The sequence below is a fragment of the Harpegnathos saltator genome, unplaced genomic scaffold, assembly GCF_003227715.2.
Source record: "Harpegnathos saltator strain DR-91 unplaced genomic scaffold, Hsal_v8.6 scaffold128, whole genome shotgun sequence".
NCBI classification, from domain to species: domain Eukaryota; kingdom Metazoa; phylum Arthropoda; class Insecta; order Hymenoptera; family Formicidae; genus Harpegnathos; species Harpegnathos saltator.
Window position 1 is genome coordinate 83,671 of NW_020229904.1, and position 16,330 is coordinate 100,000.

At 46.1% G+C, this 16,330-nt stretch overlaps 2 protein-coding genes across 10 annotated transcripts in view; one reads left to right on the top strand and one right to left on the bottom strand.

The window, feature by feature from the left end:
• Positions 1–453: 453 nt before the first annotated feature.
• LOC105185672 (arginine/serine-rich coiled-coil protein 2) lies at positions 454–4,089 on the bottom strand. 3 transcript variants are annotated; one of them, XM_011145339.3, is made up of 5 exons: positions 3,922–4,089; positions 3,446–3,526; positions 2,175–2,302; positions 1,319–1,988; positions 454–996 (listed from the first exon to the last, which is right to left on the bottom strand). In XM_011145339.3, exons 1-5 carry the CDS (start codon positions 3,982–3,984, stop codon positions 700–702), a joined length of 1,239 nt encoding a protein of 412 aa, XP_011143641.1. In that variant the 5' UTR covers positions 3,985–4,089; the 3' UTR covers positions 454–699. The 3 variants fall into 3 exon arrangements, with proteins under 3 accessions (XP_011143641.1, XP_011143642.1, XP_019698130.1); XM_011145340.3 differs by lacking the exon at positions 3,922–4,089 and adding an exon at positions 2,865–2,922; XM_019842571.2 differs by lacking the exons at positions 3,446–3,526; positions 3,922–4,089 and adding an exon at positions 2,865–3,293.
• A 2,183-nt stretch (positions 4,090–6,272) lies between these two features.
• The window catches only part of LOC105185673 (uncharacterized), a 19,301-nt gene continuing 9,243 nt past the window's right edge, over positions 6,273–16,330 (top strand). Inside the window, exons 1-2 of one of the 7 annotated variants that reach the window (XM_025307513.1) lie at positions 6,277–6,559; positions 16,129–16,277. The gene's annotated coding sequence lies outside the window, so the exon portion shown is untranslated. Of the gene's footprint in view, positions 6,560–6,912; positions 7,078–7,631; positions 8,326–8,554; positions 8,940–16,128; positions 16,278–16,330 lie in introns of those variants that run through there. The other 6 variants (XM_025307527.1, XM_025307511.1, XM_011145341.2 and 3 more) reach the window with 6 other exon arrangements.

Below are 16,330 nucleotides of genomic sequence, written 5' to 3' on the forward strand. Positions count from 1 at the left end.
AAGGATATAATTTTAAGTATCATTAAAAATATTCACATACAAGTATAATAAATAAATAAACATATATATATATATATATATATAGAAAAAATTACTTGATCCACAGATTTTTAAATACCCTTTACGATATGACCCGTTATCTTCTTAGTTCCACAATTTCCGCTACGAGTCGCTACCATCTTCAGTTAAGAATCGAGCACGTAGTAGTCGGCTCAATGTCAGGTCAGACGCGTTTTATTCTATTCATAAAAATTGAAGGATTGTTTTTCTCACACATGTGTACCAATTTTTATAAATCAAATAATTTCTTCCCCGATAAAATAGCCACATAAATCAGATATAAAAATATATATTATAATGAGGTCAATAGAAACATAGATGAAAATAAAAGGAAACCAGATTTCATCGTAACAAATAAAGAACGTATCTATGCCAGAGTTCTTTCTAGATAATCTTAATAAATTTATTTTCAGTGCTTACAACAAAAATACACATCATGGTGAACTTTGAAAACTAAATTAACTATAATCCACTATCAAGTTGAGGCGATTTGAATGAAAGGCTTAGAAATAAAACTTATATTATCAGTTGAAATATTCTACTAGATCGTTCGCCGAACGTTAAACAGAACTACATGTCGTACATTTGTCTATCGGTATTAAATGAAAGCGTGCGGCGAAGTGAAGATTCGACTCTATCTTATCGTGGAAATTGATAGCCGCCAGTAGCATAGCCTAGCCCAACACCGCGTTGAGTATGGGTCGTAGCACGTGCTACTTCATATTGTTGTTCCATATTATTGAACATCTCCTCCTGTTTCTTCAAAATGTCCGGTTTAGTTCCTACTGCCGAAGCATTGGGTAAATCGCCCTTTATACCCATCAAACGCTTGAATTTCGCAGTTACCTTTCCATCTTGATCATGCGTGAAAGTTGTACCCATCCACGTATTGGCAGTGGAAGCTGCAGTTGAAGTGCTATTACCGTCGTCTTTTGACTACAAAGAAATAACAGCAATAAAGAGTGTGTTGCATATACCGATCATGAACGTTACTGGACAATACCATGAACTTATATATATGCATAGGTTGTGCTTTCTCATGAAAGATTTAAAGACAAAATATAAAGAACAGCTATATATTCCCTTTCCATCTTCGTCCAGCTTCCTCCAATAAGAGTGAAGCTGGACAAAGATCGAATTCCTGTGGCACAAGCCATCCTTTTCGAATCTTTGCAGCTTCTTGTGGAACGCTCAGCCTATGTATACAAGTCTATGAACAATATTGATCAATGATACTACGCTCAATGTATCGTGTCACCTTGTTCCATAATAATTTCCTCTTCTGAATCTGTTGCGCGTACTTGCCCTCCGTTGCCGTTGCCAGCGGATTGTAATAGCTCTGTTCACTTTGCACACCCGGTATTATAGCATCGCCCTCGGGTGGCTTCAATTCTATCCCCAATTTCTCCAATTGCGCCAGTTTATTCCGTCCCTTCTCCTCCCGGTAGCTCATTGTCCTGAATGGCGGTGGTGCGCGATCCCTCGATCGCGACCTCGACCGCGCACGATCCTTCTCCTTGTGGTAACTGGAACGTTCGTCTCGGTGTCGATCCTTCGACCGGTCGTCTCTGGAATGCCGGCGATCCCTTTCCCTGTCGCGGTCCCTGCGTCGGTTCCTCTCGCGATTGCGATCCCTCCTGTCGTCCCTATGATGATCCTTGTCGCCTCTCTCTCTGTCATCGCTCTTCTCGACCTCTTTGGACGACCCGACCGATTTTCGTTTGTCATCGTCTCGTGATTTTTTATCGTCGTCCCGACTTTTTTTCGAATCCCTGCTATCTTTAGAACTGCTGTCACGTTGTTTTCGGTGGTCGTCGTATGAGGAACGGCGACCTCCTTTGTCAGACACGTGACGACTGCTACGTTCGCTTCGGTCTCCTCGTTTATGATCGTCTTTCGAGCTCGTATGATTCTCATGATCGGTTCGCCTGTAAAACGATTACGTTCTGCAGGGGTATACCACACAGATGCGTATTATTATTATGTACATAACAGGTGTATAATTTGATGTACTTTTAATGGAACAAACTCTATCGTCACTTTTTTTTATCAAATATCTATGAAAAATATCACTAGCACCTGTATTATATACGTCTATTAACAAACCAGCCTACCTCTGGTCTGACGGAGAGGATAAGGACCGAGACGATTCTGTTCTCGAACTGAAGGTAGACTGTGTCACTGAGGGACTGTTCACGCGTTCGCTACTGGATTCCCTGGAGGAATTGTTGTTGTTGCTCTCCTAAAGAAGAGAAAAATTATCAACTTCAATATGATTCCCTCGCAAATTCCAATAGGTATAGAAATAGCTCTTAATTCCTACCACAAAAGCTATCTCAAGGTACAAAACTTCAATACACGCAAAGTTGAATTTTCCGAGAATAAATAACACCGTACACATTATAGAAACTTGTATCCCACAAATTTACAGAGAACGCTCTAACATTGGACATTAAAAGGTAACACAAAGTACTTAAGTATTTTTTTTTTTTTCTATAGATTAGGAATTCATTTTCTCGCATCCTTGGTTGTACTTGATACAAAAGTTCGATGACACGCAAATTTTTGCGTGTTGCTAGATTCTATCATAACTTATGTATATATGTTTGTATGTTAATTACCAGTAGGTAAATGGAACCAACGTACGAAACAACTGTGTGTCACAAGAAAGAGAGAGGAATATGAGGGCCCTTCACGTCAATCTGCTTCCGCAGTTAGTATCACCCGACTATATTTGTACTTGTGGTTTCTTTTTGATGGTGATGTTTTGTTAGTGTTACCTTCTGTCAGCTTCCTCTACTCACCTCTGTCTTCTGAATAGGACTTGGGGGTAGTCTTGAAAGACCCTCACACAGCATAGACCTTGCCGAGATGCGTAGATATTGTATCATGTATTACCAACAGAGCTACGTGTTAATATTGTCTCACGAAATGGCACTATTCCCATTTACTTATTATTTAAATTTTAATTATGTCAATGATAGCCTGATTATATCCTGTGTTCCGTAAGGTTTCAAGGTCTTGTCTTATTCATGTCCCGATTACAAATAGTGGAGGCTAATTTTATACCCAGCTTTCAATTCATAAATGAATTCAACGGTGTGCCATGTGATAGTCGGATCAGAAATATTGTCAATACTGCGAATAGTGTTTCTGCCTCTTGCAGATTGCACCTATTTGTTATAGGTAATTGATACAGGTTCAATTGATGATCATTTATTGACATGACCTTGCAAAACCAGATACTAGCTCCTTTACGTATCAGGCCTAAGACTTTGCATGTACATACAGCACCCATAAAGTCACAGCGGTATCTTCTTAGGCTTTGTCCGAATGTTTCGTACTTAATGCTAAGTAAGGATTATGGTGTATGCTTTTACTATACCTCACTCATGTCCATTTGTACCGGGTCGTAGTTGGCATCACTGGCCCTCCTGTTTGTCTCTTCCTGCTCTTGAAGAGGTGTCTTGAAAAAGAGAGCATAGACAAAACAGATATAAAATATCAAGGAGGTATAAATCAATCTGTTGCTAATCACAAAAATAATGAGATTACATATTATATTCCCATTTTACTTTCATACATTACATTACAGTCTATAAATATTGTAGAATTGCGTTTCACGACTTTCAATTTCATCAGAATAAAAAAAAAAATTATCTTTCCAAGTTAATAACGCGCATCTCTAGCATCACAAAGTCTATACAAGTTGCGGAATAATATTCATTAAATAAGTGCGCATAGAGGAGCCATGTTGAAGCGGTATACGTCGCTACCCTGAAGCGTCTTGAGCGATGACGACCGAGAATGGATCCAGACGGGATTGGGAATGTATTTCGTTCATTCTTCACGATTGCTCACCTTCGCATCGTCCGAATTATTACTGTTGTCGCCGTCGCTGGCGTAATTCGCCAAAGAATCCATCGTAGTGTACGCGAACAACCGATCTGACTAACATTAACTATCGGAAGAAACGAGAATGTGGTCAGTGCTGTTGCGGCGCGTCGATCTTAATGCGCGCACGCGCACAATCACCATTGGTGATTCGAGAGCGCTCGAATAGCCAAGTGAAGTTCGAACAAACTATACTCATCGGCGTCCATTGCTCTTAGCTACCATTCTACCTTCCATTCTCTCTTCCTGTGTATTCTATTCTCTTTCTTCTCCGACGCCTTAGAATGAACCTATTCTATTTTTCATTCAGAATGAGTAACACGGTTTTCTCCATAGAAACTGCGTTTATTCTAGGTATGTTTACACACAACTTGCCTTTTTCCTCCTACTGAAAATCTACATCGTTGCACACACACACACACACACACACACACTCATATATATTTTTTTACATTGTAAGCGTTTCTAAAAAAATTTGAAACTACTTTTTGTTTTATCCTTTTATTAGTGGTATTTTCCGCATTGTATTTGAAAAACTTAATCTATCTCTATTTATGTTTTATATATTTCTATTTTTGTTTTACCGATTTATTTCATAAAACAGAAAGTGGATAGAAAAATAGTCTACTGCTTATAAATTTACTACTTTATCTGCGTTTATATTGATAAGCGCTTTTCCTTTTCTCTCGATTAATACAGTTTGAAGGAAAAATGCTAACTTTTTCTTCTTTTACTACGCAAGATAACCTAAATATTTGCGGACCATCCCCGATAATTTTGGAGAAGAAAAATTAGAGGTTATAATTGTACATGAAATATTCCCATCGACACAGTTGATAGTTTAGCGACTGCGATATATTCGCATGTATCGGATTGCCATCGTAAGTATACCGAAGGGGTTAACAAGCGTTCCCTCGGTGCAGAGAAAAGCCGATCGACGATATAAAAATAACGGGCTTTTTCTATATACGTTGAGAGACTGCGTAACACACGTGTTTCTGCACTTTCTCGCCGTCGTCGGCATTTTTGCTCGTTATAATGTAATTGTAATTTACGATCGAGTGAAGGGAAGATATTAACGAAAGAAACAGGTGGATAGATACATATCTGCTAGCACACGAGACGGTAGCGAGAAAACATTACTGAGCGATCCGTCGAGTGTAAATTAACATGCGCGATATTTCTTACTTCCTCGAAATGTATCATTAGCGACAATCCGGTAGATTGCAGTCACCCGCATATTATTGCTCATTATTATTTTATACCTGAAGTATTTATTTTTCCAACTGCCTTACTACGACTCGGGCCGGTTAAAATTAGTATAAAGTCAATTTTATTAATTTTAATTTTAATTAATTTAATTCATTTTAATCTTAATTTTTTACCGAAATTAGTTATTTTATTAATCACATTAAATAAGATATTAAATAAGATTGCCCGTCGCTACGTCAAAACGTTATGATTTAAGTCGGAACGGTAAGAAACGGTTAACCGACAGTCAATTAACATCGACACGATCGATTTTAGACAAATTACGTTACAGCTCGGAACATCTCGGGAAAGCAGGACACTTGATCGATACGACCGAGAGATCACACAGCCACGCACACACATCGTAAATCAAGAAAAGCTGTATGCTCGTGATCGCAGACATCGGGGATGTAAATAATCGGGGAACTGATGCAAGGGGGAGGGGTTCAGCGGCCCTCGAACCCGGGAGCGTCGTAACGATTCGCGCGAAGCATCACGGCAAGGAGAGAAGCTCCTGCGAGAGAGGAGGAGCGTCACGGACACGAGCGAGAAAAGTGCGCGAAGCCGCCGGAGACGGAGTGCACACGTACGCGTACCATACGTACAGTTATTTCTATAAACACTCGTGCATTACGGCACTTCTAAAGTCTCATTACTTTGCGCTCTAAAGAGTTACTTGAGATGCGACAAACCAACTCCCTTCGTCTCGATTATCTACGCTATACGTAATTTTATATCCAACTTACTCTCATATAAATTGCTCATCTGTCAATTTTCAGGTCAATCACCGTCCGAGCATCTCTGCTCGACACGAATTGTGTCTCTGTCCCATGTGTCGTTTGAGATATATCCTGGGATATGCGATACTCCCTAATTAGAGGAAAGTCAGGGTCGCTCGTGTACGATCGTGTAAATTAGGATGAGCGAGTGCCTCGATGTCGACATCCGAAGGTAAACGAATCACTGCATATCACTTCGCTGCAGGATTCGCTAACAATTCGTCACGACATGTCACGAAATGCCGCGATCTCTCCGAATATTAATGGGAGTAACTGTACGTACACAGGGAACGCTCGCATCGACGCTGTGCCGAGCTGCGCCGCGCCGCGCCGAGCGGAGTCGTGGCCCGCGGCACGGGGCGAACCACCGGGACGCAACAGTCGCTCGCCGGACTTCGTGTTGGATCTGTCGTATGTAGTAGCATGCCATCACGATACGACGCGCGTTCACCCAGTCGCGCTACGGCCTCGTGATTATTTAACTGTGATATCGCGCTCTCCTCTCGACCACGATCTCGACTATTTCCAGCGAGTGCGCGCACACGCACACACGCACACGCCAAGCCTCCCGACAAGTAAGTAAACCGAGCAATCGCACTCGCACGGATTCGCGAGGGATGCGATCGCGCGCGCGACCGCCTCCCGGGTTGGTTGCACCTCTGTGACCTCCGGGGGGTTGCTCGCACCGTACAATGTGGGTTAGCGTTACGTCCGATCTCGTCGTAGTTGTCGTTGTCGCTGCGCCGGTTATATACGCGACGACGAGACGGCGATCAGTGCTCATCGTTCTGAGAATGATCGCTCTCCGGGAGAGGGGACTCCTTTTTCATCCGGGGAGGATCGGTTGAACGAGGTGCGATCGAAGTGCAACTGGTCCCAAGGGCTTGTCGCGCGCGCGATGTGGGTTACCATTAATCTTGATTAACTGAATTTCCTTTCCCCCTACATAAGGCTGCACGGCAGCGCAGTTGTGATCTAGAAAATGAAAGCGAACGGTCGATCGCAATTGAATGATCGGTGCAGCCGTGACTCGCAGGGCTCTCTAGTCGCGCGTTAATTGCGAGCTGGCGCTAACTTTGCTTCAGCTAATAGCGTGAGTAACATTTGCCACGGAATTTGATACAATTCGTCAAGCCTCATCATGGGATAGATAATTAGATGGCGAGAAAGAGAAGGAAAGGCAGGAGAAATAAAAGGAGGGAGAGACCGCATTGCGCGATATTATTTTATATATTTTTCCACCTCGTCACACACACACACACACATACACACACACACACACACATGCACACGCAGGTAAAACTGTCGCACGTCAGCCGTGTAAATCGCGCGATTCCGCCGCAGAATTCCGAAAGGTCGACGTACTCGTCAACGTTGCTGCTCGCAGCTTCATTTTCGAGCGAACTAGGTAGTGAGGCAAGTTTCGCTCGCCCGAGGAGAGAACGCCGGTGTGTGTATGCACGGGTAGTGGTAATATTCCCTCAAATGCAACTCTGATAACGCAATCGAAGCAACCCGGCGAAGTCTCTCGTCCCGCCGACGTCGTGCCGCTGGCTCTCTCTCTCTCTCTCTCTCTCTCTCTCTCTCTCTTGTTCCACTCGAATCTACGTGACCTGTTTCTCCGCTGAAATCAAAGCCAATTGTTTTTAACGGACGACATCCTCCGGCAGTTTCGACCCGGACCGATCGCCGCGTTTCCCGAATCCTGGTTGTGCTCTTTCGCGAAGTCGCCTGGCCGTTGCGCGAAGCGCCGAGTGCACCGATTTTCCTGATCCCCGACGTGAGGATCTGCGATCGCCTCCAGCCGATCGGAAGCTGTATATGACCGATACCGATAGAGAATGCATCTCACACCGGGATGTTCCGCAGTTTCGCGTATGCTACGCGCCTATCGTGCTCGTTGTTTGAGCCGCGTTCGGTCTCTCCACGTCCAGCCGAGAGATTGCGTCGTCGAAGGAGCGTGCCTGCGTAACACACCGGGCTCCATCAGCGCGCCGTGATCGCGATGTCCGTTTAATCAACGCCCGTGGTGTGCGGAGGTGTATTAACATGAGCGCGGCGGTGACATAAAGCGTCGGAGTGGTGCGCGATCATTGCAACATCGCGGCGTCCTGCGTCCCAACTGCGTCGTCGTTCCCAACGAAACGTCCGCTCGGAGCACACGAACGGCCGATGTGCCGGCGGACCCGCGGATCCGCGAAAATCGATCGACACTCCGTTTATTAAGGACTGAGTGGCGCGAGCGCGGAGGAGTGCGAGAACACCGCGATGTTGCGTTAAACTGTGTAGGGAATGGAACGCTTTAACTCGGGACTCTGCGACGGCTCCGCTTTACTTCCAGGTTGGTGCAGGAGGTGTTGCTCTTGAGGGCGACGAACGAGAACGAGAGCGAGAGCCAACTGCGCGAAAGTTTGGTTGAATCAACGCGTGGCGATGAAAGAGCCAGACGCATTTTGTTTGCTCGAAGGAAATAGAATTTCTGATTCTTCGGGCCGAATTTTATTCGTAGAAAACAGAGATTTTGCTTCCCTCATCCAGAGTGGTTGTCGGCTCGTTCATCATCATATTAATTCAAAAGTTTTTTTCCTGGGGATAAAATCCGGAAGTCAGTTTTCGTTTCAACGGGAGATATGACGGTTGCAGTGGAGGTAGAACTAAGAGTCGATAATGCCAGAAGAGTTCCAATGGTCCAGCTAAAAAATTACGATGTTTACGATAGATACCCGTTTATTGCTCGGGAAAGAACCATCGGAAATGACGGTCGTTGACGAAAAGGATCAGGAAGCAGTAAATTGTTGGGACTGTTGGAACATGTCGGTTCCCGGCAAAATGATAAGAAAACACTTTGTAAGAAGCAACATTGCGGCGCGTATAACAGGACTCCTCGTCCGAGCAGAGTGTGACGGAACGGACGGCGGACACAAAACGCGGATCTAGCAGCAAAAAACATCACAAGTATGTGGAAAGCTCGACACTGCGGAAACGCGCGATTAAAGTAAAAGTATCGGATGTATAATGTATCCGCGTATCTCACTTTAGACATCCTTAGTATTTTAAACACGAATATTGAAATTTTCAACGTAAAATACATGTACAGATCCAATATATATACATATATGGGGTGGACCATTTAAGTTGATAATGCGAAATATCTCAAAAACGAAACGTAAAGGGTGACGTACAATGGCGCCCTATAAACGTTCTTCTTTAAACCATACAACTTTTATTTAAAACATTTCTTTCTCCAACGTTTCGCTCTTGAGATATTTCGCATTATCAACTTAAATGGTCCACCCTGTATAAATATATTATATGAATATATAAAATGAATATATATATCATATTTTATATTGAAAGTCTAGATATATTCGTATTTAAAAATCAAAACTATATACAATAAGAATGTCCACAGTGTGACTCGTGTCCTGACATTGGTACTTTTACCTTACCTGACGGTTTCTTCTTACCGGGTGCTGATGGTGATGGTCGCTCGCCTCTCGTGACCCACGACGAATGAAGCATCGTTGCACCACTATACCGCGCGTTAATCGTTTCCGCGAGCGGCGAGCGAGTAGTGAATCCTCTCCTGCGAAGTGGTTCCCAGGGGAATCGCTTTTCGCTTCTCTCGCGGAGAACGATAAGAGCATCGCTCGCGGTTAAATCTATGGCACACACGGCGTAACGTGATATTTATAATATTATACGTATAACGCGAGACTTGGTTGAGCTTCGCCAAAGGTGGAACCTTCATTCTCGGGCGGACTACAAATGCGTCGTAGTTCCTGGCGGAACGAGACGTTACATAGGCGGTACGCGTTCGTTAGCGTTTCGAAGCGAAACGACCCGCGAGCGTGCACCTCTCGGCGCTAAACATGCGATACGAGAATGAATTACGGCCGGATTGCGGATTGCGGATCGCGGTCGAGTTTGGTATCGACCGGCGAGCGACGTACCATCCGGTTCCACCGACGAGAGCGGTCCGCGGAACGTTTGAAGCGCGGATCATTAGCATTTTCCTTGAAAATAATCGACGGAGCAAAGTGTGACTCGTTCGCGATTAAGGACTCGGGATTACTGCTCCCTTTCCCTTTTTTTCTACTTTCTTTTTTTTTTTTCCTGGAGAACAATCGATCCCCAACCGCTTGTCACGCTTGTGCAAATTCGCGCGCAGTATTTACCCTCGTTTTCTCTCTACTCTTCTCTCCGCCATTTCCTCTCTTCTGCCACGAAGCACGAACGCTTGCATTTCGTACGGAGGATAATGCGCGAGTGTGAAGTGCGCGAGCACGGGCAGCGAACCCGGCAATTCAATTCGAGTATCGTCACCGGCAGAAAACGTCTCCGATCGGGCCGACCGGTGACGCGCACTGTTGCGAACCAGTCCGTAGGACTTGTAGGACGCCGCCTTATCACGGCGAGATCTTCTCGCTCTAATACATACGCACGTGTATGTGCAGCTTGCCATTATGCCAGCGAACAAGAGTAACGCTCGTGTCACTTGGCGCGTAACGCGAGCGTTCGCCTCGCGACCTGAACGCGCCGCTCGCCTGTAGGGCGGTGCACTTATCGCGGTTTAAAAGTGCTTGGCACTTCTGCGTGTGACGAGCATACCTGCGGACACGCGTGACAAGTCGTCCTGGATTGCGCTCGGATAATCCTCCCCGGCGCGGGAGGGGGGGGTCGCGCGTTAAACTCGCTTACAGTACGAATTTTGTGACGTACGTACGAATTGCTCGATGCGAGAGAGATAGGCGTGAGAGAGTGTGGGGAATATTTCAACCCTGACGGTAATACACCGAGAGTGTGTGCCGGACGCATTATGGACGCGTATACTGGTTTCCCTCATTTAAAATTATACACGGAGATCACGTGAATAGTGGAGCGAAAAAGAGGACAACAATTACGACTCGCGATAAGTGATTCGATAAATCTGCAGTCACTTTTTTGATAATGCGCCGTTGCTCATGCGTAAAATGAGTGTGTAATTGTCAGGGTTAAGTGGAATCGGTCGAGAGTATTTTCTGAATGAATCATGATGAAATTCGTCCTTTTGATCTTGTTCCTTTCCTCCTCTCTTTCTCCGTCTCTCTCTCTCTCTCTCTCTCTCTCTCTCTCTCTCTCTCTCTCTCTCTCTCTCTCTCTCTCTCTCTCTCCCCCTCTCTCCCTCTCTCTCTCTCTCTCGCTCTCTCTCTCGCTCTCCTTCTCTCTTTGTCGGATATTTTATATTGATTTTCGCGGTAATGCGTGGAAATGATATTTTCCACCGATGTGAAATCGCACACGACAGAATATCTCGCACGATTTTGCTGTACGAGTCCTCGTTTTCTCGAAGCTTGTTCTTTCTATCGGTCGTTCTTCCATCTCTCGACTCGTGTCTCTCTCTCTCTCTCTCTCTCTCTCTCTCTCTCTCTCTCTCTCTCTCTCTCTCTCTCTCCTTCCTTCCTTCTCTCTCACTCTCTCTTTTCCGCTCTTTCTCCGTTTCTCTCCTCTCTTTTTCCTTCTCGCGCTCGTGATCCAACATCGCCGCGGTTCCGTTATCCGCGGTAAATACATGCTGGGCATCCTGTACGTTTTACCTGCGGAGAAAATAAACAGCATGCAACGTGGCATCGATTGTACGTTATTGACACCGTATATATATATATATATATATATATGTACAAGATCCGACGGAAAAACGGAGTGACGAGGCGAAGTGAAACTCGCACTTTTAGGCTGCGCGCTTAAACCAACAACTTTTTATAGAGGCCGTTATATTTAACGATATGACAATCAAGTAATAATATATCAAGATAAAGCCATCGATCGATCTGTGTGTGTGCGGCGATTAATCGTCGTTTTTACGGGAATTTTCGATGCTCGCAGTGTTATGCCACTTAATTTGATCGTGCAGTATATATTTCTCATCCGCGACTCAATTTTTACGCTGAAAGATACGCTGTGAGAGATATGAAACCAATTCCCTCGTGCTCGTGACGCGAGAGGTAAAGTAAGAGTATCGATGTATATCCCGCATCGTATGCGGAATATATGTCGAATTATATATCGAATATTTAATCGTATATCGAGTGTACACACGTATCTTCCGTTTTTAAACATTCGTATTTAACGAGCGAAATAAAATAAGATCGTCCCCAAACTTGGCAGCGCGTCTCGGCATTGGCACTTTTGCCTCACATTCGGCATATATCGAAAATATTTGGATTGCTCGACGGAATCCGCCTGCACTTTTATGCGGAATTTCAGAGTGCATCTTTGTACACTAAAGATCACAATATCGATAGCGGCGGCTTCGTGTCTCGCGACGGCGCGGCTATTGTGTCGCGGAAACTTCGCGGAACGTATACGAAATCGGTTATTGGAAAAGTACCGGGCGCGTCTGCTCCGGTCGCTCTCTTACTTACGACTTCGCGAAAGTTTCTTGCACAGTATTTCGCAGAGACAGAACTTTCAATCGCGCGGACGGGCCGCAGCGGTGGTGGCCGCGTCGCGCGCGAATCTACATAAGAACGTAAGCGCGCCAGGAAGAAGCCGTTCTTATTGTTCCGCGCAATTATAAACAACTTCGTAGGAGGCCCCGGCGAAGGTTCCCGGCTGATAAGATCATTCAGGACTCATCGTGCTCTCCTCGAAAAACTCCCATCGCGGAATCGATCACCGGCGAGCGGGCGCGCTCTCTCGCACTTTCGCACAGGGACGCTCTCGACCATCAAGCCCACATTGTAGCAACAGCCGCAATGTAACATGTTAGGTACCAGTGTGACATTAGCGCAGCCATCTTCGCTCCGCAACGAGTAACTTGACATACTTGAGTTAATGTAATTCGACACACTTCCTGGTTTCTTAATTTAGTCGAACGCACATCGGAGATCGGCCAGAGTGCCTCACCGCGTCTCACGAGTTCTCTCTCTCTCTCTCTCTCTCTCTCTCTCTCTCTCTCTCTCTCTCTCTCTCTCTCTCTCTCTCTCTCTCTCTCTCTCTCTCTCTCTCTCTCTCTTTCTCTCTGCGTGTTTCTTTCCCTCTCTCTCAACAGGTCCGAAGTGCGCGCCATTGGATCCTGCGAGCGGAATCACGCCGTAAAATCAGACAATTATTCGGCGCGCATGGTATTTACCATTTCTATAGAGCGTGCTCGGGAAGCAAGTTCCCCCCGTGGCGATTCCTCCTGCCGGAGTAGTCCCGTCCGAGGGGTGCAGCCCCGTGAGCAAGGGCGAGGTGGGGGTTGATGGGGCGGAATTAGGTGGCCGGTCGTGCAACGGCTTGAATGAGTAATTCTCATCGATCGCGAAATCTACCGGTGTGCCCGCGCGCTCGCGCGTCGCACCGCTGCCTCTCAATTGAATCGCTGGTTCGTAGACGAGTGTGCAGGTCTACTTTCGGTCTCGGTGTACCATTGCCAGGTTCATCACACGGCGAGATGAGGAAGCAGCAATATCGCGCACCGCGCGTACACGTTCGTAGCGCGCGGAAACTTCGCGCGTAAATCAACGCGCGATGATTACGTTCGGATAAAAATAGCGCGCGCGTACATTCGCGGCTGTATAAACTCTCTCTCTCTTTGACGCTCGTGATCCGCCTAGACCCTGGATGTGTACGGCTGGTGTGCGGAGACGCCTTTTGTCTCTCTGCTTTTTCTCTTCCGTGCCGCTCTCGTACGCGCGTGTACGCGATTTTCTTCGTATATGGAAGTCGCTCTCTCGCTCCAAGAGAGACCGCGATGGGCTCGTTCTCTTCTTTCACTTTTTTTTTTTTTTTTTTTTTTTAACGCGCCGATTCAACGGAGAGGAGAGGTTACAGAGTACGACCTCACGTCATCGCCGGGTATAGAAGTAACCTTGAAGCGTGCGGCAGACTGATCTGCATTCTGGTTATCAAACCTTACGACTCGCGCTTTTCGACGGGTTACAAAGCGTAACATTAACCCGAGCGTTAATGACGTTTTTCAAGGGCGTGCGGGTAATATCTTTCTCTCCTTCTCTCTTACGACGATACGAACGGGAGAGCTCGTTTTCCCCGCGAAACCTCGTCTCTTTTACATTTTTTATCGTTTGCACCGCGATAAGTCCCCGTGTAAAACTGTGCCATATTTTCTCCGGATAAAGTCTTCTTTATATCTCGACCACGAAGTTATCGATCTCATTCGTACGCATAAATCGCGGATATCGATTCCCCGAACCGAAGTCACCTTTTACCTCCTTTCCCCGACAAGTCCTCGTTTACTCTTATCTCTTGTACTGAGATTTTCGCCGCAACGGCGCGTTTCCTGTGTACACACCGGTGCGAACATATAGACGCGCTTCATTCCGCTCGCTAAATACGAGGCCGTTTCCCCATTATCGACTCACGAGGAAGAGAAAGAGAAGACGACGCTCTCTCCGTACGTACGTGTGTGTGTGTGTGTGTGCTCCTTCGGCGCTGTCGAAAAGTATCACGTCCTTCGTCGGACGGAAGTGCACACACGCAAGCACGGAGACGACGGTCGTGAGGCTAATGAAGAAGTAAAAAAGCGGCACGGTGCGTCGGCCTAATCACCGTAATGTCCATGATTACCACCTACCCCGGATCAACGTCGGCCGCGCGCAACTCGCTGAACGAAGCGATTTCCCTTCAGCACGAAATTCCGTGGGGTCATAGCCGGCGGCGTGAAGCTCGTGTCATGAGCTCAGCACGCTCTCCTACGTTACGCTCTAGCTTCTTTCTCCCGCGTAATTTCATTAACCCAGTTCCGCGGAACGCACGTTGGCCTGATTCGCGGAAGGTCGCACGCGCGAGATCACGTTCCTAAGTAATCTAACGATAATCGCGACGCGTATGTGCCTCGTGTACGTGTCGTCCTGAGAGAACAATACCGTGCGACATCAGCCATCGTGTACACGGTGAAAGATACGCGCGGACCAAGTGACGGATCGCCTTGAGAGAAACCGCTCGGCAGTCCCTTATTGCGTAACGAAGGTCAGCGTCACGATCGATTTTCTGGTCTTTTCTGTTTTTTCCTTCTTCTTTCTCTCCTGCGTGCGGGCGCCACTGTGACCTCGCGATGTATCGCGTGATAATCGGCCACCAAACGTGTGATGTAATTCGAGCGAGAGAGAGAGAGAGAGAGAGAGAGAGAGAGAGAGAGAGAGAGGCGGGGGGAGAAATCCTATTAACAGTTTCCCTGGATATATCTGTTTTTTCTTCGGAAATCGATGTTTATTCGACGTTAATCAATGCTCGCGACGTGTCAAGTTCTTTGTTTTGTTTCCCTCTTCCTGCCCAAAACCGTAATTACACGAAACGCACCGCGCCGCTTCGTCGCTCTTCATTCAGCACCCACGGCACGTGTGCGCGATCGAACCGTGAAAGTAACGAAACGGGCTAAATTTAGAGGATCGAAGCATGCACGATCTCGTGCACCGCGAGCACTGCACGCTTTTGGCGAAAGATTTTAATCGCCCCCTCAGTGCTCAAGCTCTCAACGGTATCGCCGAACGAGCTTATTCCCGCTCACCTATGAGCAATTCCGTTTCGCAATTTTCTTTCTTACTTTTTTTTACACTTGGTGCGACGCACGAACGAAGCGTACTATTGTCGGGAATCAAGAAAATGAGGAAGAACGATTGTGCGAATATCCATTGTCCGGATACTTACAAGGCCGGATAATGGCCCCTGAAAGGGAGGCGGAGTGGTCGTCTTAGCTCGGGAGAGGACGGAGAATCTTCCGCTTCTTACCGGAGCAAAGTACTCTTCGATTTAGACTTAGTTGATACATCGTCGGGAACGTGTCTATTTAAATCATCGAGTCTTACCGCCGAGTCTAATTCGCCGAGTATTAAGCAGCGCGTTTGTCTATTGTCATTATTTCATAATGACAATTCGCCGTCCACATCGTCGAGTATACTTTTGTAAATATTCCGTCATGTATAAATTGTGGAACTGGCTGAGGAAGGAAACTCTGAGAAAAAAGACGTTGGTTCCGCGGAAACACATCTTTACGACTGCTGCACGGCTCTCCTCGCGTATTGTATCCGCGTGTTTCCGGGAAATAATTAAAGTTTTTAATTACCCGTGATGTGAGGAATATCGCGTCAACTTAACGATATGTAGTACGACACTTACGTCGCGAGTTACTTTCGACTCTGATGCGTCTATCGCGAAATTCCAGGCTCGGCATTCGGTGACTCGGCGATATGAAGCTGGATATTGACGTAATCAAAGACTTGTTGTCGGTGACGCAACGTGGTAGTCTTGCGGAGGACATCTAGATACCGTAAAGAAAGAAGAAAGAAAAAACGTCGCTCGCCCGAAAGCACCGTGAGTGTGTGTGTGTGTGTGTGTGTGTGTGTGCTATATTTGCATATGGTAGT

Coding starts and splice junctions, on each gene's coding strand:
- LOC105185672 (XM_011145339.3), bottom strand. CDS start 3,984: ATGGATTCTTTGGCGAATTACGCCAGCGACGGCGACAACAGTAATAAT. Junction 3,527..3,921: donor ATAATTCGGACGATGCGAAG/GTGAGCAATCGT, acceptor CTCTTTTTCAAG/ACACCTCTTCAAGAGCAGGA. Junction 2,303..3,445: donor TACAAATGGACATGAGTGAG/GTATAGTAAAAG, acceptor TCTCTTCTTTAG/GAGAGCAACAACAACAATTC.